General features: G+C 47.8%; 1 protein-coding gene across 1 annotated transcript; it reads left to right on the forward strand.

The window, feature by feature from the left end:
* Positions 1-1,025: 1,025 nt before the first annotated feature.
* On the forward strand, positions 1,026-20,963 carry LOC139156173 (SWI/SNF complex subunit SMARCC1-like; the record flags this gene model as incomplete). Its single annotated transcript, XM_070731461.1, has 16 exons — positions 1,026-1,102; positions 1,444-1,536; positions 2,209-2,278; positions 3,383-3,452; positions 4,438-4,513; positions 4,915-5,040; positions 7,799-7,923; positions 11,030-11,154; positions 13,130-13,189; positions 13,622-13,659; positions 14,555-14,676; positions 16,541-16,612; positions 17,460-17,573; positions 18,928-19,081; positions 19,860-19,973; positions 20,904-20,963. Coding segments are annotated over exons 1-16 (1,470 nt in total), but the record flags the coding sequence as incomplete, so codon positions are not given.
* Between the last annotated feature and the right edge of the window lie 2,373 nt (positions 20,964-23,336).

Consider the following 23,336-nt stretch of genomic DNA (forward strand, 5'->3'; position numbering starts at 1 on the left):
CTCTCTCTCTCCTCTCTCTGTCTGTCTATCTATCCATCTATCCATCCGTCTCTATCATCCCTCTCTATCAGTTCTATCTATCTATCTATCTGTCATCTATCTGTCTGTCTGTCTATCATTTCTATCTATCATCTATCCCTCATCTATCTGTCTGTCTGTCTATTTGTCTGTCTGCCTGCCTGCCTGTCTGTCTCTCTCTCTCTCTCTCATCTATCTGTCTGTCTGTCTGTCTATTTGAGACCCCTGTGGGGCTGCATTTGAGTTGAGTCTGCAAAGAGTGGCGGCATACAAATCTAATTTATCTATCTATCTATCTATCTATCTATCTATCTATCTATCTATCTATCTATCTCTTCCATCTCTCTATCTAATTCTATCTGTACAATGTGGGACTCTCTGAACAGCCCCCCCTCCCCGGCCTCCATTTCTGCCGCTCTCCTTGCTGGAGCTGTGGGATTATGTAAATGGAGGGGGGTGTTCAAAGGATCCGACATTATGCAGATCCAGAGGAAGGAGTGAGTTTCGCCTGACTCCTGATCGATTCTCATTCCAAGCCCCAAAACAGGCTGCACGGACGCTCCCTGGGGCCTCCACCCGCCCAGGAGAAGCCCTCCCTTTGACGGCCCTTGCAAACATACGTCCTGCGCTTGGCCAAAGGGTGGGGGCTCGGGGTTGGATACAGCAATCAGGAACCGGGAACGTTGTAGTCCCAATCACAGGATCCACATTTCCACTGTTGGGCAACCAATTCGTGTTTATGACTGTTGTCTTGTCCCGGGTGGGGGGCAGGAGTGTCACATAATCCCCTTTTACGACCACCTGGCAAGTGAAGCTCATGGGGAAAGCCCGGTTCACTTAACAGCCGGCTTCCTAACGTAACGACTGCAGTGATTCCTTTGACAAATACAACCACAAAAGTCGCAAAACGAGGCAGGGCTCACTTCATCAACATCTCCCTTAGCAGTGGGGGGGTCTGTTTATCACCTGAATCTCTTCTTTCTCCCTTATTTTTCCATGCAGGAGGAGATTCGACTTGCAAAATCCTTCGCGGATGGACCGAAACGTGGAAATGTTCATGAACATTGAAAAAACATTAGTGCAGGCAAGGCAAATGATGTTGTTTTGCATTTATTTATTTATTTATTCATTCATTCCATTTTTATGCCACCCTTCTCCTTAGACTCAGGGCAGCTTACAACACGTTAGCAATAGCTCTTTTTTAAATCAGAGCCAGCCTGTGGGCCCCCCACACACCGGGTCCTCCTTTTACCCACCTCGGAAGGATGGAACTCTCAACCTTGAGCCGGTGATCAGATTTGAACCGCTGACCTACAGATCTACAGTCAGCTTCTGTTCATTTGTTTTTTCCTGCAATCAAAAATGTCCTCGCTAGCTACATTTTAATTTCTCCTCTATTCTTCTCCCCCCTCCGCCCCCCCACAGAATAACTGTCTAAGCAGACCAAGCATCTACCTCATTCCGGACATCGAGCTGAAAGTGGCCAACAAGCTGAAAGACATTGTCAAACGCCATCAGGTAATGGATTCAAGAACACTTGGCTCAACAAGGGGTTTTCCTCTTGGGAGCAGTGAACAAATTCAGAGCATGAGATAATGAGCTCTTAAAACTGCCCCCTTGGTCACTCACAAGGGCAGTCCAGGCCCTTGGTTGCTTCCTTGGAGACGTTTCACGACACCAGCAGGCAACGACTTCAGTGTTAGAAGGGGCTGCGTAGAAAGAGACAGCAACTCCCCCTCCCTTCTAGCACGGGTGGTGGTACCTAGTGAGGCCATGAAACATCTGCGTGGAAGCCACTAAGCCCAGAGCACCAAGAATCCCACTGTCCTCCTCCTCCTCCCCCTAGCATGGGTGGTATTACCTCCTAGGGTCTTAAAACATCTGCAAGGAAACCACCCGGCTCATAAAACCACCAAGGACCCCGCAGTCCTTTTCCTCCTCTTCCTCCTCTCCACAACCCACCCTCCCTTCTAGCACTGAGGGTGTTAGTTATCTAGGTCAAGAAACCCACCCTGCCCAGAGAGCACAAACAAAAGACACACAAACACCTACACCTTTCTTCTCTCCTTCCTCCTCTCCACCCACCCTACTCCCTTGTAGCAATGGTGATGTTCTCTAGTTGGGTTGTGAAACGTCGGAAAGAAAACCAGGAGATGCCATTCATTCCTCTTTGTGCCTTTCTCTCCTCAGGGGACCATCACAGACGACAAGTCGAAAGCCACACATCACATATACCCTGTTCCTACCTCACTGGATGAAGGTTCGACACACCTTTGCAACAGTCTGGCGTTTGAAATATAAGTGGTGTTTGCCTCTAGGGCCTTGGAAAATAACATATTTTACCCTTGTGACTTGAATGCAAAGACCTCAGGCATCAGGTTGTCAGCAGATGCTGCAGATGTTCTCCAGGGCTTTTACAGCTGGCCTCCACTAGAGGGCAGCGTTTCCCTAGGCGCTTGGGAGAATTTCTCCCTCGTTTCCCATCTCCTGAGTCCTTTCTGACAGAATCAGAGAGCTGGAAGGGACCCTGGGGGTCTTCTAGCCCAGCCCACCCCTCGAGCAGGATATCCTATACCATGTCAGTCAAATGGTTGTCCAGTTTCTTCCTAAAAGCCTGCAGTGACGGAGCACCCACAATGTCTGGAGGCGGCAGGCAAGCTGTCCCACTGGTCAACTGTCCTCCCTGTTAGGAAGGGTGATTTTTAAGAGGCAGCTGGGTTTTCTTCCGTTCCTTTGAAGACGTTTCCCTCCTCCTCCTCCTCCTCTGAGATGCTTCTTCGGCTGTGACTGGATGGTGGGGAGTGGAGGGATATAAATCCTTGCATCTGACTGGCATTTTTTTTAAAAGCCCCGTTGGGAGACTCGTTGGAGATTTACCTGTCACCTGAGTCATGCAAATGGGGGTGTAGCCTATGAGAAAGGGTAGGAAACATCCTGCAGCCAAGAAGGTTTTTGCACTGCTCAGGCGACCACAAGGAAATTCACTCACTGTCGTGTTTCACTCACATTCAGGTTTTTGGGCATCACAAAGATGCTTTTTCCTCTTCTCAGAAGGCAACTGGACTTCCTTGGTTTTTATCCTTGAAGAAGTTTCCCTTCTCATCCAGAGATGCTTCCTCCCTTCTGAGTAACAGCTCATTTCATGGCTCCAGAAAACTCTTGGATGAGAAGCACAACCTCTTCACGGGGGGAAAAACCCTTAAGAAAATCCCGTTGCCTTTTGAAACTGGTGTTTTATATTTTAATAACACATCTTTATGCTGGTTTTGTGAATTTTATGCGGGGTTGTCAGATTCTGCCGTGCCGTACGGAATAAATTAATAAATAAACTGGGCTGGTGTCATTTTATTTCTCTTCCTGGCAGATGAGTGGCTGAGACCGGTGATGAGAAAAGACAAGCAAGTCCTGGTACACTGGGGATATTACCCAGACAGGTAAAACATGTGGACGTGGCAATACAGTGTGACCATAGTCCTCGACTTATGACAAAGTTACAATGGCAAGGAAAAAAGTGATTTACAACCATTCTCCACACTTAATGATTGTTGCTGAGTCCCCACAATGCTGCAATCGGAATTCAGACCCTTGGCCACTGACTGGTATTTGTCACGGTTGCACTGTCCCATGGTCATGTGACCCCCTTTCGCGACCTCCTGACCATCAAAGATTCGCTGAACAGCCATGTAACTTAACAGTTGCAGTGATTAAGTTGATTTTACCAGGGTTTATTTTTTTTTAAAAAAAAATTAAATAAAAAAGACAACAAATACCAAATTCCAACGGCAGATAGACCACTAGATTTTTTTTGTTTGACCATTTAATTGCAAATAAATTGATTGGATGGATGGATGGATGGATGGATAGATAGATAGATAGATAGATAGATAGATAGATAGAGGCAGACAGACAGACAGATAGATACAAGATGAATGGATATAGATACTACATGCATGGATGGATACTGTAAAAGATAGATGGGTAGATTGATAGTAGATGGATGGATAGATACTAGATGAATGAATGCATAGATAATAGATGGAAGGGTAGGTAGGTAGGTAGATAGATAGATAGATAGATAGATAGATAGATAGATAGATAGATAGATAGATAGATAGATAGATAGATACTACATGGATAAATGGATAAACGAGAACTATTGGATGGATAGATAGACAGAGACAGATAAATAAGGTAGAAATGGGATAGATAGATGATGGATGGATAAGATCTATAAATAGTAAATGAATACATAGATGTTAGTACGGATGGATGGATAAACATAGATACATAGGTAGATTCATAGATAGACAGACAGACAAGATAGATGGATAGGGTGTCCCATGTCTCTTGTGCTCCATCCTGTCTTAGCAGCCTAACCAACCCACCCACCTCTCCTGTTTTTATTTTTAACCCTTCCAGCTACGACACCTGGGTCCATGCGAGCGAAGTCGAAGCAGAGATCGAGGAGCCTCCGATTCCTGAGAAGCCGTGGAAGGTGCCTCTGTCTTTTCGGCTTTTCAGCCACTTCCTGCCTGAAGTGTTAGGAATTCTCAGGGCAGAAAAAATTAGCATATGGTTTTACACTCCCAAGATGACAAAAGTTGTCAAACATCAGAGGGAAGTTCTCCTAAATGAGGAGGGGGCTGGAAACTCTGGCCCACATGATCCGCTTTTGTGATCTGACCAGCCTGGTCAGCGGGAGAGCCAGATTCACTTAACAACTTAACGACCGCAAGCATTTCATTTAATGGTGGCAGGAAAAAAATCCTAAAATTTGGCAAAACTGCCTTCGCGAATTTCTCACATGCAACAACAATTTTGGGGCTTCACGGCGGTTGTAAGTCCAGGACTGCTTATCCTTAAAGACACTTCTGACATTATTGAATGTTTGTCTAGGTTTATGCCCGATGGATCTTTGACATGGACGTCTTCAACGAATGGATGAATGAAGAAGACTACCTGGTGGATGAGAACAAGAAGTCAATCAGCTTTCGACAGCGGATCTACCTGAGAAATGAAGAGGTGATGCTTTTGGCTTCTTGGGATACAGGTGACAGTGGGAGGAATGGAAAGAAGGAAGAGGAGAGAGGTTAAAAGGAAAAGAGAGGAGGAGGAGAAGGGAAGAGAGAGAAGACAGAGAGAGGAGAGAGGAAGAAAGGAAAAAAGGGGAGAAGAGAAAAAAGAGTTGGGGGCAGGAAGAGGTTAAAAAGGAGAAAGGGAAGAAGAGTGGAAGAGGAGAGAAGAAGAAAAGAGAAAAGCGAAGGGAGATAAAAGGAGAGGATGAAGGAAGGAAGGAGAGAAGAAAGGGAAGAGAAGGAAGGAAGAGGAGAGGGGTTAAAAAGGAGAAAGGGAAGAAGGAAAGAATGGAAGAGAAGAAGAAAGGAGAAAAGCGAAGGGAGATAAAAGGAGAGGATGAAGGAAGGAGAGAAGGAGAGAAGAGGAAGGAAGGAAGAGGAGAGGGGTTAAAAAGGGAGAAGGGAAGAGAGAGAAAAGACAGATGGGAGAAGGGAAGCTAAGAAAAAGAGGAGAAAAGAAGAGAGGCTGGAAGGGACCTTTGAGGCCTTCTGGACAAACGCACACACACTCACACCAGACTCAAGCAGGAGCCCTTAGACCAGTGATAGTCTAACTTTTCAGGACTGAGTGCCGAAACTGGAGCATGTGTGCGCGTGAGTGCACACGCCGGAACCTGGAAGAGAGCAGCTGACCCGTCCACACGCCCACCCACTTCTGGCAGGTGTGCCATTGGTTCCCCATCAGGACCCTCAACCATCCCAGACAAGTTTAATTCTGAAAGAAGAATATTGTACGGAACACGGGTCCTCAAACCATGGCCCGTATGTGGCTGGCCAAAGCCATTAATCCGGCCTGTGCAGGATCACGAGGCTGCCCTGCCCATATTGTCTCAGACCCCCCCCCCTTTGGCCAAGCAGAGGAATTGCCTCCTCCTCCTCCCCCGCCTCAGAAGATAGAGGAAGAGATAGGCAGAGACAGAATGGGGGGAGAGAGAGAGACAGAGATAAAGAGAAAAAGAGGGAAGACGGAAAGAGACACACAGAGAGAAAGAGAGACACGGAGAGATTTCTGAAACTCCTGGGGACTGAGAAGAATTTCTGCAAAACTGAGTTTTCTGAATTGGGCCACTAAAACTCCTAAACAACTGGGGGGGGGGGGGAGGACGGGGGGGGGGGGGGGGGCAATTAGTGAAAAGAAAAAGCAGCCAAAAGAGGAACATGCAAACAAACTTGCAAATAAAACACCCACCAAGAGCAAAACAAATTGAAGTTTAATTTCTTTCCATTGTTTCATGGACTGTTAAATTGGCTGCGCCCACCTAATCACATGATCTAGCCACACCCATGCAGCCGGTCCAGCCAACCCCACAACAGCCTGAAGGATCATAAAATAGTCTAAAATGGTTTAAAAAGTTTCAGGACCCTTGGGAGGGAGGGAGGGAAGGAAGGAAGGAAGGGGGGGAGGAGAGGGGAAGAAAACTGGAAGCCACCTTGTAGATCTCCTGGTCTAGCAGGAAACCCTAGATTATGGGTGACAGATTCAGGGCCTGGGGGCTGGATCTGGCCCGCAGCTGCCTCTGCCAGTGAAAATGGGGCTCGAGAGGGCCACGTGCAGCTCTCTCCAGGTCTCTTTCCCTGGCAGAGGGTTGCAGGAGGCTCCCCCAGTCGAAAACACTGGCTGGGCATTTGGGCCACTTTAGATAAGTGGCTGAGCCCTTTCTTCGTTCCACCAGATGGACCTTCTTAGGATAGGAGACCCATAACATCTCCTTCCTCTGTGCTCAGGTGGGTCGGGTGGATGTAACTGGGGGAAATAGGTCCTTCAGGGAACACCGAGGTGCTTTGGAGGTGACCACCCAACACCATAATAATTATAATAATAATTTATTACATTTGTATGCCACCCCTCTCCGAGAACTCGGAGCGGCTCACAACAAACAATACATCTACAAATCCAATTTTAAAAACAACTTTTAAAACCCCATATAAAACGGCCAGACAATCCAGACAAACCATTCATGCATCATAGCGGCTAGGGGTATGTCAATTTCCCCATGCCTGGCCACATAGATGTGTTTTCAGGAGTTTGCGAAAGGGTGGGGCAGTCCTAATCTCCAGGGGGAGTTGATTCTAGAGGGCCGGGGACGCACAAAGAAGGCTCTTCCCCTGGGTCCCGCCAACCGACATTGTTTAGTCGACGGGACCCGGAGAAGGCCAACTCTGTGGGACCTAATCAGTGGCTGGTATTTGTGCAGCAGAAGGCGGTTCCAGAGGTATTCTGGTCCGATGCCATGAAGGGCTTTATAGGTCATAACCAACACTTTGAATTGTGACCGGAAACTGATCGGCAACCAATGCAGGCCGCGGTGTTTTGATGAAACATGGGCATATCTGGGAAAGCCCATGACTGCTCTCGCAGCCGCATTCTGCACGATCTGAAGTTTCTGAACACTCTTCAAAGGTAGCCCCATGTAGAGAGCGTGGCAGTAGTCGAGCCTCGAGGTGGTGAGGGCATGAGTGACTGTGAACAGTGACTCCCGGTCCAAATAGGGCCATGATGGGACCCTGAAGCAATTCTGCACAGAGTGGTGACCCTCATGCACATCTCGCCTTTCCTCAAAGCCCCTTTTCGAACCTGCCGAGGGTTCTGGGTCCTTTTCCAAGGCAGCACTCGAGAAGCAGCCACTGGAATGAGACACACGTGGACGATGGGTGCTGGGGAAGGGGAGTCTTTTTGGACCATGTCTCTTTCTTCCTTTCAACAGCCGGTCCACAGCCCCGAGCGGCGAGATAGAAAGGCAGCTGCCGGGACCCGGAAGAGGAAGGCCTCTCCTTCGCCCCCACCGCCTCCCACCCCAGTGGAATCCAGGAAGAAAGTTGGCAAGAAGGGGTATGGCCCTTGGATGGGTGGGTGGATGAGGAGGGGGAGGAAGAAGAAAGATGATGAAGAGGACCAGAAGATGGATGGATATGTTAAGAGTTAAGGAGTGTACAGATTAATCTCTTAGTAGTCAAAGATACAGAGAGGAAACGTGGAGGTTTTGCAGATATCCAGATGATAACCCAGAGATACTAGTAATAATTCAGTAATACTATCCAGACACATTAAATACATAAAATACAACTGTATTTTTTTCGGAGTATAAGACACACTTTTTTCCTCCCTAAAAAGAGGCTAATAATTAGGGTGCATCTTATACTCTGAATGTAGCTCCTCCCCCAGTCCTAACTAGCTGCTAACGATGTTCCCAATTCTTGCCAGCTTGCAAGCTCTTTCATTGTTACTCTCTGCTAAGAACGTTTTCCAAGCCCTAAGTCTTTCCAGGGTTTTTTCCACTGTTCTCTTTGCTCCAAATGGTTTTTTCCAGGTGCTAACCTGGAAAATGTTTTTCTTCCAGGTTCTTACTGGCTTGCAAGCTCTTTCATTCTTACTCTCTCTGAATAAAGTTTTTTTAAAGCCCTAACCAGGGGACAATGTGCTGACTAAGGACACTAGTCAGATGAATACCTGATAAACAGATTTTTTCCCCCATTTTGGTCCCTAAAAACTAAGGTGCGTCTTATACTCCGAAAAATATGGTATTTATTTTGGCAAATATCTTAGTCAAGAAGTCATACACAATTAAATCAGTCAATACATATACAAAATTATAAGTGTTACTTGCTTAGCTTTCAAACACATAAACCAGTGTTTCCCAACCTTGGCAACTTGAAGATATTTGGACTTCAACTCCCAGAATCCCCCAGCCAGCGTTCAAGTTGCCAAGGTTGGGAAACACTGACATAAACCATCCTTTGACCACACACTTCCACCGCATAGTCACAATGACAAGCCACCAATAGCAATGAACAGCAGAGAATAGCTGAGAGAGAGAGAATCGGGCTTCTGGCTCCCTCTTGTGGCAACCCATAGCACTACCTCTAAAAGCAATAGCATTCTAATACGTGTAAGCATCCATCGTTGGTTTGCGTTATATATTGCCAAGCCCATCTGGTTATGTACAGAGTACTAACAGGACAGATTGAATTATCGATCAAGTAGCCGTGACTTTGTGGTGAACATAACTGAGGAGATAGGAGAGGACCTGCCAACTCACAAAGTGGAGAATGGTGCGTTTGTTCCCTCCAGTCTCAGCTAATCAGTCAGAACGGGACCCTTCATCAAGACATCTGCCTGTCATCGGTTGATCTGATGAGTTATCTCACCCGCAAGCCATCTGTCACTCTATCCATTGCTCACTTACCATGTTATCTGTCATCTTTCTGTCTTAACCATCTTCCAGGTGCCCTGTTTGAGAGACACCTGGGTGGGGAGATGGATGAATGGAGAGGTGGGTTGGTGAATAATAGATAGAGATGGATGGAGAAACGGAGAGAGAGAGAAGATATTTTTCAACATCCTGGCTGAAGGACTCTGGAAATAACCGTCTTATCTGTGTTCCAATTGGCCAGGCTGAAAAACATGGAGGGATGGATAGATAGAGGGATGAAAAGACAGAGAAATAGATGTTTCTCAACATACTGAGCTGAGTCAAAAAGTAGTGCCATTTTATTTAGGACAGGTGTAATTGCCCACACAGGAACATGTAGCATACATCAAAATGAAGCCGATCCTCTGTGGATCACATCGCTGAACCCTTTCTCTCAATAGCAGTGTTCCACCTTCGAAAAGAGCATGCGTCCCTGCCTCGTAAAATTTATTCACTGCAATGTTCACTTCCTGGTCACTGGAATAATGTTTGCCTCTCCAAGTCTCCACTGTTTCATCATTCAGACGACGGCCCCACCTGCATACATGGCTGTAATCTAAAGTGTTGTCCTCAAACACGTTTTGTCATCCTCTGCGAGTGCTTCCCTCTCCGTAACACGGAATTCAGCCAATGCCTGTTTGTCTTGGAGGCCACTCTAAGGGGGCAGCCGTTTCACATTTTCCTTACACACCTGAGAAGTAAGACACAAACTGTTTCAGGGCACGAATGATATGATCATTTATAACTGGGGGAAAATTCAGGTATTTTTTATCAGAAACTTCATCTGAAATAAAAAAAATGGCATTACAGTGATACCTCATCTTACAAACTTAATTGGTTCTGGGACGAGGTTCTTAAGGTGAAAAGTTTGTAAGACGAAACAGTGTTTCCAATAGGAATCAATGGAAAAGCGATTAATGCGTGCAAGCCCAAAATTCACCCCTCTTGCCAGCCGAATCACAGGCTTTTGAGCTGCTTGGTTTCTCCTGAGGCTTCCCACCATGGGAAACCCCACCTCTGGACTTCCGTGTTTTTGGATGCTGCAGGAGAATCCCAGCAGGGGAATCCCAACAGTGCAAAAACAAGCGCTTTGCTGGCAACGGAAGTCTGGAGGTGGGGTTTCCCAGCGAAGGGAGCATCAGTGAAATCGCAGCATTGCAAGACACCGAAGTCCTCGAAACCCCACCTCTGGACCTCTGTGTTTTTGCAATGTTGCGATTTCACTGAGGCTCCCTTCGCTGGGAAACCCCACCTCCAGACTTCCGTACCCAGTGAAGCGCCCGTTTTTGTGCTGCTGGGATTCCCCTGCAGCATCACAGAAACACGGAAGTCCGGAGGTGGGGTTTCCCATGGAGGGGAGCCTCAGGGGAATCCCAGCAGTGCAAAAACGGGTGCTTCACTGGCAACGGAAGTCCGGAGGTGGGGCATCCCAGTGTCAATGGTGGGTTTGTAAGGTGAAAATAGTTTGTAAGAAGAGGCAAAAAAATCATAAACCCCGGTTTGTATCTCGAAAAGTTTGTATGACGAGGGGTTTGTAAGACAAGGTATCACTGTACTTTTTGACTCACCCTCGTACTTACTGGGAGCTCTTTTGAGAGTTGAAGCCCTCCCATCTTCAGGTTGACCAGAGGGGGGAGGGGCAGAAACCCTAACCCAGAATTCATCCCCTTTTGCAGAAAATGGTCACTTAAAGGTGGTCTTCTCCTTTTGTCTACCTCCCCCCCCCCCGCCCCACTCCCCTGCCAGACAAGCCAGCCTCTATGGGAAGCGACGTGGTCAGAAAGAAGAGGAGGAACAGGATGACCTGACCAAGGACATGGAGGACCCCACCCCAGTGCCGAATGTTGAGGAGGTGGCCCTTCCCAAAAACGGTGCGTCGCAACACACACAAATCGCACCACATGGCCCACACAGCTGTCTCCCCCGTTTCCTCCACCACGTTTCTTCTCCCACCCCCCCCACCCCCATCGGCCCAGAATTTCCCCCACTTTTAAAGCTTCTGATTTTGGGGTTCTCTAGACAGGCTTCGTTCTGGACTTAAAAGACCAAAATTCCCAGCGAGACGTTGGTAGCGTAGGTTTCTGCTCTCTTACCTCCACGGAATCAAAATTCGGGGCTGGGCCACCACTTAATGTTAGTGATGGTTGCGATGTCCCATTTGGCGTTTGGTCCACAAAGTCCACGGATTCGTGTAGGCCGATGTGTGACTCGCAGAACGGCCACCACGATTCCCTTAACAACTTGTGTCCCGAAAGGTCATAAAATTGGCCGCGATTTGTTTCATGACTGCCCGAGAAATCCCCAAGCGGCGGTTCGGCCAAACCAGTAGCAACCTGCTGGTGACTTCACGGTTCATTTGGTGCCGATCCGTGGGCCCCCACCATCTTTTCATTCTGTTTTATTTATTCATTTGCTTCTGAGCATGTGCAGAAGCCGAGTTCACGGCATTGGGCCTGCGGTTGCCATCTTGATTTTGGCTCTCCCCCCCCCCCGCCCCCCCCATGAACCGGCAGCAAGGTAGGTTAGGAGCCACCCTTTCTTCACAACAATGTGTAGTGTGTGTGTGTGTGTGTGGAATTTTTAGCACAGAAATGCTATTTTTTGGGGTTGAAAATAGGAAAGCTATATAGCACCAGAGGGGGGGGGGGGGGGGCGAAATAAAAGCTTGGCTGGAGAAGCAAATTGGTTTCTCCCCAGGCCCCTCTTTGTTCTGTCTTATGACCCAACATTGTCAGTCAGTAAGGGGGGGGGGGTTTAGGGAAGAGGAGGGAGAAGAAAAGGGCTGCAGGGTCCTTGGTGCTCTCTGAGCTGGGTGGGTTGCAGATGTCTCATTATTATTATTATTATTATTATTATTATTATATTAGATTTGTATGCCGCCCCTCTCCAAAGACTCGGAGCGGCTCACAACAAGAATACAAAATGCAATTCCAATGATGAAAACAGGAAAACAGTTAAAGCCCCTTGATTTAAAAACACTCATACCACCCAAACAAGCCATACATAAAACGGAGCGGCCGAGGGGAATCAATTCCCCCATGCATGGCGGGAGAGGTGGATTTTTAGGAGTTTGCGAAAGGCAAGGCGGATGGGGCAGTACTAATCTCTGGGGGGAGTTGATTCCAGAGGGCCGTGGCCGCCACAGAGAAGGCCCTTCCCCTGGGTCCCGCCAGACGACATTGCTTAGTCGACAGGACCCGGAGAAGGCCCACTCTGTGGGACCTAACTGGTCGCTGGGATTCGTGCGGCAGGAGGCGGCGTCGGAGATATTCTGGTCCGATGCCATGAAGGGCTTTATAGGTCATAACCAACACTTTGAATTGTGACGCGAAACTGATAGGCAACCAATGAAGACTGCGGAGTGTTGACAAGACCTGGGCATATCTAGCTGCATTCTGCACGATTTGAAGTGACCCAACTAGGGAGCACCATCAGCAGGGAAGGGGTGTCATGGAGTGGGATGTGGGGTTTCACCCCCCCCCCCCTTGGTAGTTCTGTGATTGGAGTGTTTGTTGACTGCTGGGTTGCTGATCTAGGATGCCTGCCAAGTTAGGAGGGACCCCCTCTCTTGTTTACATAATCCAGGCAGTCCTTGACTTACAGCTGCCCATTCAAGATTGAAACGGCACTTTAATAGATAGAATAGAATTTTTTATTGGCCAAGTGTTGGCCAACAAAAGTTTGACTTAGGATCCTTTTCCACGCTTAACGACCGCTGCAGTCACGTGATCATAATCCAGACCTTTGCAACCGACATCTATTTTTGATGTATAAAATAAATAAAAATAAATATTTATCATTTAAAAATGAACGATTTGTTTTGTTTTCTTTTGGTGTTTTTTGCAGTCAATCCGAAGAAGGACAGCGAAAATACGCCGGTCAAAGGAGGCACCGTCGCAGATCTTGGTGAGTCCAACTTTATCCCGGCTTCCTGTTTTTCAACTGCCATTTAGCGAACATTCAACATTGCAACAGCACTAAGAAGTGTCTTGGGACCATTTTTCACCCTTAACGACCATCGCAGTGTAAATGTTAACAATGGTCCTGGGGTCGTGCGACCCCCTCTTGCGACCTTCCGACAAGCAGGATTCATTTAATGACTCTATAATTAACCGAACAACTTTAGGGATTCACTTAAAAACCGTGGCCAGCACAGTTCAGTTAAGCATGATGCCACTTAGCAAATGAAATGCTGGGCTCTGTCGAGGACTTCCTGCAGAATGGAGGGCCACAGAGATGCCCACGCTCCAACGTGGCACACCCTCCTGCGACATAAAACAACAGAGAAGTTGTGTGAGAGTGACACAAACCACCTCCCGTTGTGTTCTTGTTTTGCAGATGAACAAGACGAAGAGACAATGACAGCCGGAGTGAAGGTAGCCAATTTTCTTCTTGGGGTTAAAAAATAAAATATAATCTCATTTTGAAATATTTTATTTATTTGTTTGTTTTAACTTGCAACCTGAAGGTAGGACTTCCCCGCAAACGAAGGCGTTGGACCTCAGTGAGGATCCTGAACTCAATCTTGGATAAAAGATTGCAAATAAAGTAGCTTTCATTTGAGTTGCAAATGAACTCCCAAAAGCCCAGTTCTGAGCTACAAATCTTCTCTTTTAGCCAAACAAGTCTTGCTAGTCACCAATTCAGAGTGAGAGCAGACCATCCCATAATCTCTACATGAAGGCTCTCCAGTGCCTTCTTTAAGAACAGGGCCCCCAAAATCATACAGCTCAGGAGAAGGAGGAGGAGAAGAAAAAATGAAACGGAGAAGGAGAAAAAAAGGAGTAGGAGAAAGGAGGGGAAGGGAGGAGGAGGAGGAAGAAGGAGAAGAGGAAGATGGAAGCTGATATTATGGAAGCTGATATTATGCCAATATCAGGATTCCAATTTTTTCCCCATCAGACACTCTAGAGTAGTGGTTCTCAGCCTGGGGGTCAGGACCCCTTTGGGTGGGGGTCGAACGACCATTCCACAGGGGTCGCCTAAGACCTTGGGAAGAGACAAACTTCCCCTGGTGTTAGGAACTAAAGCTTCTATTCTGGTGCCTTGGGACGTGTTTTTACAACCCGACCAATCAGGCGTTGACAGCAGGGGTGTCCCCTGACCTCCCTGCCAATCAGCTTAAAGCTCTGTTGGGAGAACTGGCGCTTGACTTATGGTTGGGGGCCACCACAACACTGTATTAAAGGGCCACGGCATGAGGGAGGTTGAGAAGCCCTGGTCTAGATGTCCCTTCCTTGCCAGCGTGACTCTCCCTTCCCTGCCCAACAGGAAGATGAAGATCCCAACAAAGGGGACCAGGGACGGTCCCTGGACACCGGAGAAGACAATGTCACCGAACAGACCAACCACATCATCATCCCCAGCTATGCCTCCTGGTTCGACTACAACTGGTAAAGGTCACCGTGGGGGAGAAGGGAAAGAGCACCCCACACCCACCCACGAATGGACCCACCAAATCCGAGTGGGGCTAGTGGAGGGAGGAAGAGTTGGAGAGAAGGGAGAGGAGGAGGACTGGGGGGGGGGCTGGGGGGGTCCCTCAGTCCCGTGGCAGACATTTCATGGCCCAACTAGGGAACAGCATCACTGCTAGAAGGAAGGAGAGAGGAAGGGGACTGTGGGGGTCCTGGGTGCTTTCTGAGCTTGGCTCTTTCTTTGCAGATGTTTCGTTACCAAACCAAGTAACAACATCAGTGCTAGAAGGAGGGAGGGTTGTGGAGAGGAGGAGGAGGAGGACTTTGATATCCTTGGGGCTGTATTGTTTTCTTGCCAGATGTCTCACGATCCAGCTACATCGTCAGTCCTAAAAGGGAAGAGCACTTCGCTCACTTTGTGTATGCAGCCCCTTCCAGCCCTGATGATGTCGCCTAGTCAGGTCACAAAACGTCTGCAAGGAACTAGATTAAATTTCTTACTAGCTGTACCCACCACGTGTTGCTGTGGCTCAGTCTGGTTTGCTGACTCTAGAACATCATCGTTGTTGTTGTTGTTGTTATTATTAATTAGATTTGTTTGCCGTCCTTCCCCAAAAACTCGGGGTGGCTCACAGAGCAAATATAAAAACACAGCATAGAGTACAAATCTAATATATTAAAAAAAAACTATAGCTAAAACACCTATGTATTATTCAATCAAACAGTACAATCACACCATGTATCACAATTATTAGTCGGGGAGGGCAGATTTAATTGCCCCAGGCCTGGCTGTTGCGGAAGGCAAGAAGGGTGGGAGTAGTACGAATCTCGGGGGGGGGGGCTGATTCCAGAGGGCCGGGCCCCCCACAGAGAAGGCTCTTCCCCTAGGCCCTTGTCTGGTTGACGGGACCTGGAGAAGGCCGACTCTGTGGGACTTGAACGGCTGCTGGGACTCATGTGGCAGAAGGCAGTCCCATTAGTAATCTGGTCCAATGCCATGTAGGGCTTTATAGGTCATAACCAACACTTTGAATTGTGACCGGAAGCTGATCGGCAGCCAATGCAGACTATGGAGTGTTGGTGTGACATGGGCATACCTTGGGAAGCCCATGATTGCTCTCGCAGCTGCATTCTGCACGACCTGAAGTTTCCAAACACTCTTCAAAGGTAGCCCCATGTAGGGAGCGTTACAGTAATCGAACCTCGAGGTGATGAGGGCATGAGTGACCTTGAGCAAGGACTCCCGACCAAATAGGGCCACAACTGGTGCACCAGGTGGACCTGGGCAAATGCCCTCCTTGCCACAGCCGAAAGATGATGTTCTAAAGTCAGCTGTGGGTCGAGAAGGAGGCCCAAGGTGCGGACCCTCTCTTATATGCAGCATATAATTGTCCCTGTGAGAAGCAATCTGGGTGTAGATTCAAACCACACATAGGTAATTGAATGCAATGTTGTGTCAAAATTTCAAAGCAATCGGTGAAGAACTTTGGGAGATTTAAGATTTTGAACAAACATTTACATTCTTATTTATTGATTGATTTGTGCTCAAATTTATAATTGTTATAATCATCAACACGAAGAGGCTTTTTGTATACAGAGTGGCGGAAGTCCAGGAATCAGTCAGTTGTCAGCTTTAGGCTCCTCCTGCTGTGCCCATCTCTGCAGCCGTGGCTTATGCCCCATGCTAGCCTTTTCACAAGAAGTTGACCCAGGGCTTGTTTGCAGCCCTAGCCAAGGAGTGGGCAAGGTCGTCTTGGTGGCTCGGTGCCTTTGCCTTTTGGACTCCGAAGGTGGAACTGAAGGGGAGGCTGACCCTGTCCTCTTTCGTTTCTTCTTCTTCCAGCATCCATGTCATCGAACGCCGGGCTCTTCCCGAGTTCTTCAATGGGAAGAACAAGTCCAAGACTCCGGAAATGTAAGTTAGAGAAACAAAAGCACCATCGCCTCCTTTCTCCTCCTTCCTACAACCCTCCCATTCCTTCTAGGACTGATGACATTACCTAGTAGGGTCTGCAAAACAAGTCTGCCAAATTCAGAGAGCCCCAGGCCCCCTTCCTCCTTCCCTTCTTCCTCCTCCTCCTCCTGCTCCTCCTTCTCCCCACTCCTTAGCGCTGATGTTCCCTAGTAGGGTCATTAAACGTCTGCAGGAAGCTCAAAGAGCCCCAAGTCCTTCTGGCTCTTCCTCCTTTCCACAAACCCCACTCCCTTCTAACCCTGATGATGTTCCCTAGTTAGGTCAAGAAATGTCTGTAAAAAAGCCTCCAAGTTCAGAGACCACAGAGGACCCCCACAGTCCTTTCCTTCACCCTCCCTCCCTACTGTCACTGATGACGTCCCCTGGTTGGGTCAAGAAACCTCTGCAAGGGAACCCACTCAGCTCAGAGAACACCCAAGACCCCACTGTCCAACCCTCTTTCCCCCCCCAAATTTTTATGTTACAAAGAACAATAAAAGTTGACAAAGTGTCAAAACAATAATTACCCAGATATAATAAATCGTTTTTGATTCCCAGGTCTTTGGATTTATAAGAGATTATACATTTCCATGAGTCCTTATGAAAAATCCCTTTCATCAAAAACAGAAGATTCATATATTTCTGCAAACATACAAAATATCCCTATGCTTGACCTCTAGTCCTGCCCTTTGAAGCGAAGATATTATTTTTCTGTCCAACCCTCTTAACATACAGGTAGACTCTTAACCCACAAGCTTGTCTTCACTTGTTGTCTGATTGTGTCCTGATGGTCGTTTGTCTTTCCCAGATACCTAGCGTACCGCAATTTCATGATTGACACCTACCGCTTGAACCCTCAGGAATATTTGACCAGCACGGCCTGCCGAAGAAACTTGACCGGCGACGTTTGTGCGGTCATGAGGTAAGTCATTCATGGAGGGTCTTCAGTCCAGGAAAGTCTCACCTCAGTTCTGCCTGGGAAAGGGGGTGGGGAGTGGAAGGGGACCCCGGAAATAAACTGGGGTGATCCATGGAAGGCCAGCAGGATATTCCGTCCTTTTGTTGACTGGAGAATATTTCTGGAAAAAGAATAAATGGGAATTAAACTGGGAACTTGGCTACTGGAGTGGATTGTGGTCAGGATTCCCAGAAGGGAGGGGCCGCATTCCAGAACACGGAGTGAAGTTTAGACAGCCTTCAAGATACAACCGGTCACTTAAACGGCTTCCTCTTTCCACAGAGAAAGCTAACATATTTTTCGGAGTATAAGACTCACCTTCTCCCCACTGCCCCCCCCCCAAAAGAAGGTGGAAATGTTGGTGCGTCTTATACACTGAATGCAGCCATTTTTCCTGTCCCAAAGCACCACCCCACCACCCCCACCCCCTGTCTGCAGAGAGCTCTGGGGTGCTGGGGAACAGCAAAAATGCCTCCGTTTTTGTGAAAAAGCAGGCGAAGAACAGCCTGGTTTTTTTGCAGAAACGGGGCTGTTTTTGTCTTCTAATCACCCCATGTAGCCTGACATGGGATTCTGGGAGTTGAAGTCCACTAGTCTTAAAGGTGTCAAGTTTGAAGTTTATAAGAAGTGTACATGTTTGTAAAAAGTCTATTCTGCTACACTATTATTTTATTAAATAATATATCACTGCACCATTTGGTTCAGAATACTTTTTTCCTTGTTTTCCACCTCTAAAATCTAGGTTACTAATGGCCCCATTTTGGAAGCTACAGCCCCCAGGCCTTCCTCCTTGCAACCAACCGCAGGGCCCCTACTAATCTCCCCTGTCCATCCCATCCCACTTGACAGAGGACGCTGGGAGGGTTGTATCTCGGAGGACGACCTGCCCTTGGGCATAGTAGCTCGACCACTGCAACATTTTGGGTTGTAACGACCCTCAGAACAGCTGGGGTGGACCGTGGTATTGATCCCCATAAGGGGGGAGGCCACATTCCAGAGGACCCTCCCTCCTGGGAATCCAGAAAATTTCCATCACAGCTAGTGAAGTCCAGGGCAGCCTGGCTACAGATGGACTTCAACTCCCAGCTCTCTGAACAGTGGCCGTATTGACTGAGGAACACGGGATGGCTGAATCCCACCCATCTGGAAGCAGCCACGGTTGAGAAGGCTGCCTCAGGGGTCCATAAACGCCCCCCACCCACCCAATTGGGGTCTTCCCAGCCACCTCCGAGTAACGTGATCTCGCTTCCTCCTTGTGCTGGTCCCCCACGAGTCTTCTCGCCCCCTTTTTCACCCCCCTTCCCTCTTGTCCTTGCAGGGTCCACGCCTTTCTGGAGCAGTGGGGGCTGATCAATTACCAAGTGGACCCAGAAAGCCGGCCCATGGCCATGGGACCCCCGCCCACCCCCCACTTCAACGTGCTGGCGGACACCCCCTCAGGGCTCATGCCGCTCCACCTGCGGACCGCTCAGGTAACCCTCCTTCTTCTCCTTCCGGTGGGTCTCTTGATGAAAACGGGGTCCTGCCCACCTGGTTTCATACCTGTTCATCCAGGGGGAAGGTGGTGTGCCACAAGGAGGTTCCTCAGACCCCCTACTGAGAGGGTCTTCCCAACCCTGAGTCCAGCCCTCTGGCTGGTGGTTGTGGGGAGATAACAGTAGGAACCCTGGAAACAACCTGTGGAGAAGACATCTCGGAGACGTTGTTGGGTTCAGCTGTTTTTAATGGAGAGGTCTGGTGGGCTGGGCCACCAGAGACCATAGCTGGCTGAGCAGTTTGAGGAGTTGAAATCCACCCATCTTCAAATGGTCAAGGTGGAGAAAGAACTGGGTAGATGAGTGGAAGGGAGGGAGGGAAGGAAATGAGAACTTCTCAACATATTTGGCAACCATTTGCTGGACCATCGAGACCATGTTTGACTGGGAAATCTTAGTTCAGGTCCACCCATCTTCAAGTGGTCAAGGTGCCTCTTCCTAACTTAAGATATGAACCCTCACTTACGATGGGTATTTGTGATGTGGAAAAAAATATTATTGTATTTTTTTAACGGGTGAGGAAGTGAGAAGGCTCTTTGGGAACACTGACCGGTCGTAGTAGTAGTAGTGATACACACTTGTGACATGGCACATTCTAAGAACTTTGTGTGTATCTCCTTACGTGCACTGAGAGTGGGCTTGGTCTCCTCCTTAAGGTCTTCAAATGCTTTTTTTGTCCCTTCTCATTATTCTGCCTTTTATTTTTTAATCTTAGATCCCAGCTTCCCAACAGATGCTGAACTTCCCGGAGAAAAACAAAGAGAAACCCACAGATCTGCAGAACTTTGGCCTCCGCACGGACATCTACTCCAAGAAAACCTTGGCCAAGGCAAGGCATGGCCTTTCCCACCCCAATTGCTCCCCACTTGCTGCCTTTAACTTCCTCTCTTGGGGAGAGTTTCTAGACCTCAGCAAACGTTTTAGAAAGCTGCCTTCGATTGCTGGGATTCCTGCCCCTGGAAGTTGCTGAGGTGGAGAAACAGATGGTCTCAGGGGATCATTTGAATTTAAACAATCTTAATTTAACGATTTAAATTTAAAAAATAAATAAATAATAATGTGCGGACTGAACTGACTAATGTGTGAAATTGTTATTGGTTAAATAAGGAAGTATTTGCTCCCAGGCTGAGGGAGGGAGATGAGAAATCTGTAAATTAGATGGATGATTCACCCACACAAACACAAACACACACACGCAGAGGGAGAGGTGGTGGGTGGGTGAATGGATGATGACGAGAGAGAGAGACAGATTGGCATAGATAGATAGAGATTGAGAGATGAGAGATAGAGAGAACGATAATAGAGAGAAAAAGAATAGAGAGATTGAGCAATGATGGAGAGAAAATAAAGAGAGAGAAAGAGAGATTGAGAGATGATAGATTGAAAGATTGATAGAGATGGATGGATGGATGGATGGATAGAGAGATAGATATAGATGGATGGATAGATAGATAGTAGAGATAGATAGATAGAGATAGATAGATAGATAGATAGTAGAGATTGATAGATGATAGAGAGAGATAGATGGATGGATGGATGGATGGTGGATGAATGATAGATGAGAGATAAGATTGGTAGGTAGATGCTGGGCAGGGTGGGTAGGTTGGCAGATGGATACCTACATAGATACATAGATGACAGGATAAATAGATGGACAGATGATAGAGAGCAATGGGGTTGATAGCTAAGAAGAGAGAGAGAGAGAGAGATTTTATACATACAAATTACATTTGTATAAATCATTATTTTCTCCTTCCAGAGCAAAAGTGCCAACGCTGGCCGAGAATGGACAGAACAAGAGACTCTGCTTCTGCTCGAGGTAAAATTGAAACATATAAACCTCAAACATTTAGGATTTTGGCAAGAAGAGACGTGGTTTGAAGGCAGTCCTCAACGTACAGCCATTTGTTTGGGGGGAAAAGTGATTCATCGTTGTTTTCCAAATTGAGGAGCGTCCTAACACCCCCAGGTTCACGTGATGACAGTTCAGACACTCATATTTACAGGGGCCGCAGTCACATCATCCCTTTTGCAACCTTCTGGTCAGCAAAGCCACTCAGGGAAGCCTGATTCACTTAACGACCAGGGGACTAACTTTAAGAATTGCAGGGGTTTGCTAGTCTTGGTGGGGGGCGTTTGTCTAGTGTTGATCCCTGTTTCTCTTTCTGTCGCGTCCTTTATGCTCTGAGCTGGGTGCAGTGAAGGGTTGCAAAAATTTTTACTACCATGGTGTGGGCGTGGCTTGTTTTGTGGGTGTGCCTTGCCAGCCAGATGGGAGCGGCTTGATGGTCATGTGACCAGGGGGTGGCTTAAAGGTCATGTGACTGGCTTAAAGGTGGCCAACTTCACGTCAAGTGTTAGGGTTCGGGTGCCTGGCCTCTCCTCAAAGAGATACCATTTCCCTATTTACTATTACTGAGCATCCAAAATATACTATTCAATTCTAATATATGTATATATGCCATATGTGTACATACATTACACACAGACACATAAAAATATACATTATCTACTATACAAGCTGTATGTGTATTTATACACACACACATGCACAGCTCTTCTAAAATTATACACATTCCGCCTCATTCACTGCAATAGGAAAAACAGACCCAAAAGAGGGGGGGGGGATTTCTATCGGTTCTGCGTACCTGACCGTACCTGTAGGAGCCCATCCCTGGCTGGGTGTTTCATGACCCAACTAGGGAACGCCGTCAGGGAGAGGGGTGTGTGGAGAGAATGAGGGGGAAGAGGATTGTGGGTCCTTTGTGCTGCCTGAGTTGAGAGGTTTTCTTCCAGATGTTTTATGAGTCCTAGAAGGGGGGGGGGGAGAGCTGGGGGGTGTCCTTGATTCTCTCTGGGGACATTTCATGAGCCAGCTAGGTAATGTCATCAGTTCAGAGGGTGTGTTGGCTTGGCTCTCTTTTATTAAAGTACTGGTGGGGTGTGTCCTCTTTTTCCCCCCTTGGTATTTCCTTAATTAAGGCCTAGGTTTTTCCCCCGAGATTGTTTACTAAACAATCCAATAAATTCCAATATTCTGTCCTTCCCCCATTGAATGGTGCTGGACCTCATGATTTAGCAGGCGGTTGAGAGGGAGGCTTCAAACTAGCGCAGTTTGCCGGGTGTGTGTGTGGTGGGGGGTGGTGGAAGGAAGGATGCGGGTTGCATTGTGGATGAGAGGCAGCTGCAGCTGAGCGATTACATTCGTTGCTGCTCCGGTTGAAGCCGGATCTCATGGAGGAAGGAGAAGCGGGAGGAGGTGGGAGGGTGCTTGGAAGGAGGGAAGAAAAAAGGGAGGGGGAAGAAGGGGAGAGAGGGCAGAAGAAGGACAAAAGAGAGAGAAAGTGGAAAGGGAGTGATGGAAGAAAGAAGGAAGGAAGGAGCAAGGCGAAAGAGGGAAGGGAGAAAAAGAAGGAAGGAGAATATGAAGTAAAGGGAGAAGGAGGGAAGGAAGGAAGGAAAAAGGAGGGATGGGAAAAAGAAAGGAAAAGAATAAGGGAGGGAAAGGAAGGAATAAGGGAGCGATGGAAGGAACGAGGAAGGAAGGAAAAGAGGGCTGGGAGGGAAGGAAGAGGCAGGGGAAGAGGAGGGGAAGGCTCAGAATTAAGGAAGGAAAGATGCTCTAGGTTTGGGGGACCACATGGAGACAATCTTCCTGTTGCTAAGGCAACAGCAGAGCGGTTCTTTCCCATTGGCTCCTTCCAAAAAACACTGCTGTTGCTGCTCCCTCCTCCTCTTCCCTCCTTCTCCATCTCTTCCTCTTCTTTTTCCTCCTCCTCCTTCCACTTTTTCCTCCTCTTTCTCTATTTCCTCCTCCTCCTCCTCTTCTCCTCTCTTTTTTCTTCCCCTTTCTCCTTCATTCTTCTTCCGATTCTCCTCCTCCTCCTCCTCCTTTTTCCTTCTTTCACCTCCGTCCTTTCCTTTTCCTCCTCTCTTCCTCTCCTCCTTTTCCACCTTCCTCAATCTCCCATCTTTTCCTCCTCCTCTGTCTCTGGCTCCTGCTCCTTCCCCCTCCTCATGCATGGAGAAGGCTGGACGTTTCCTTCAAGGCTTGCTCTTCCTTCCCTTCTTCCTGGGGCTGAGCACGAGTGGCTGGCTCAAAGTCACCCAGCTGGCTTGATAATCCCTTCAGGCAGAACTACAACTCCCAATTTCTGGTCCCATAATCAAACTCCCAAGTCCAACTGAATGT

Source organism: Erythrolamprus reginae, unplaced genomic scaffold, assembly GCF_031021105.1.
Source record: "Erythrolamprus reginae isolate rEryReg1 unplaced genomic scaffold, rEryReg1.hap1 scaffold_373, whole genome shotgun sequence".
NCBI lineage: Eukaryota > Metazoa > Chordata > Lepidosauria > Squamata > Dipsadidae > Erythrolamprus > Erythrolamprus reginae.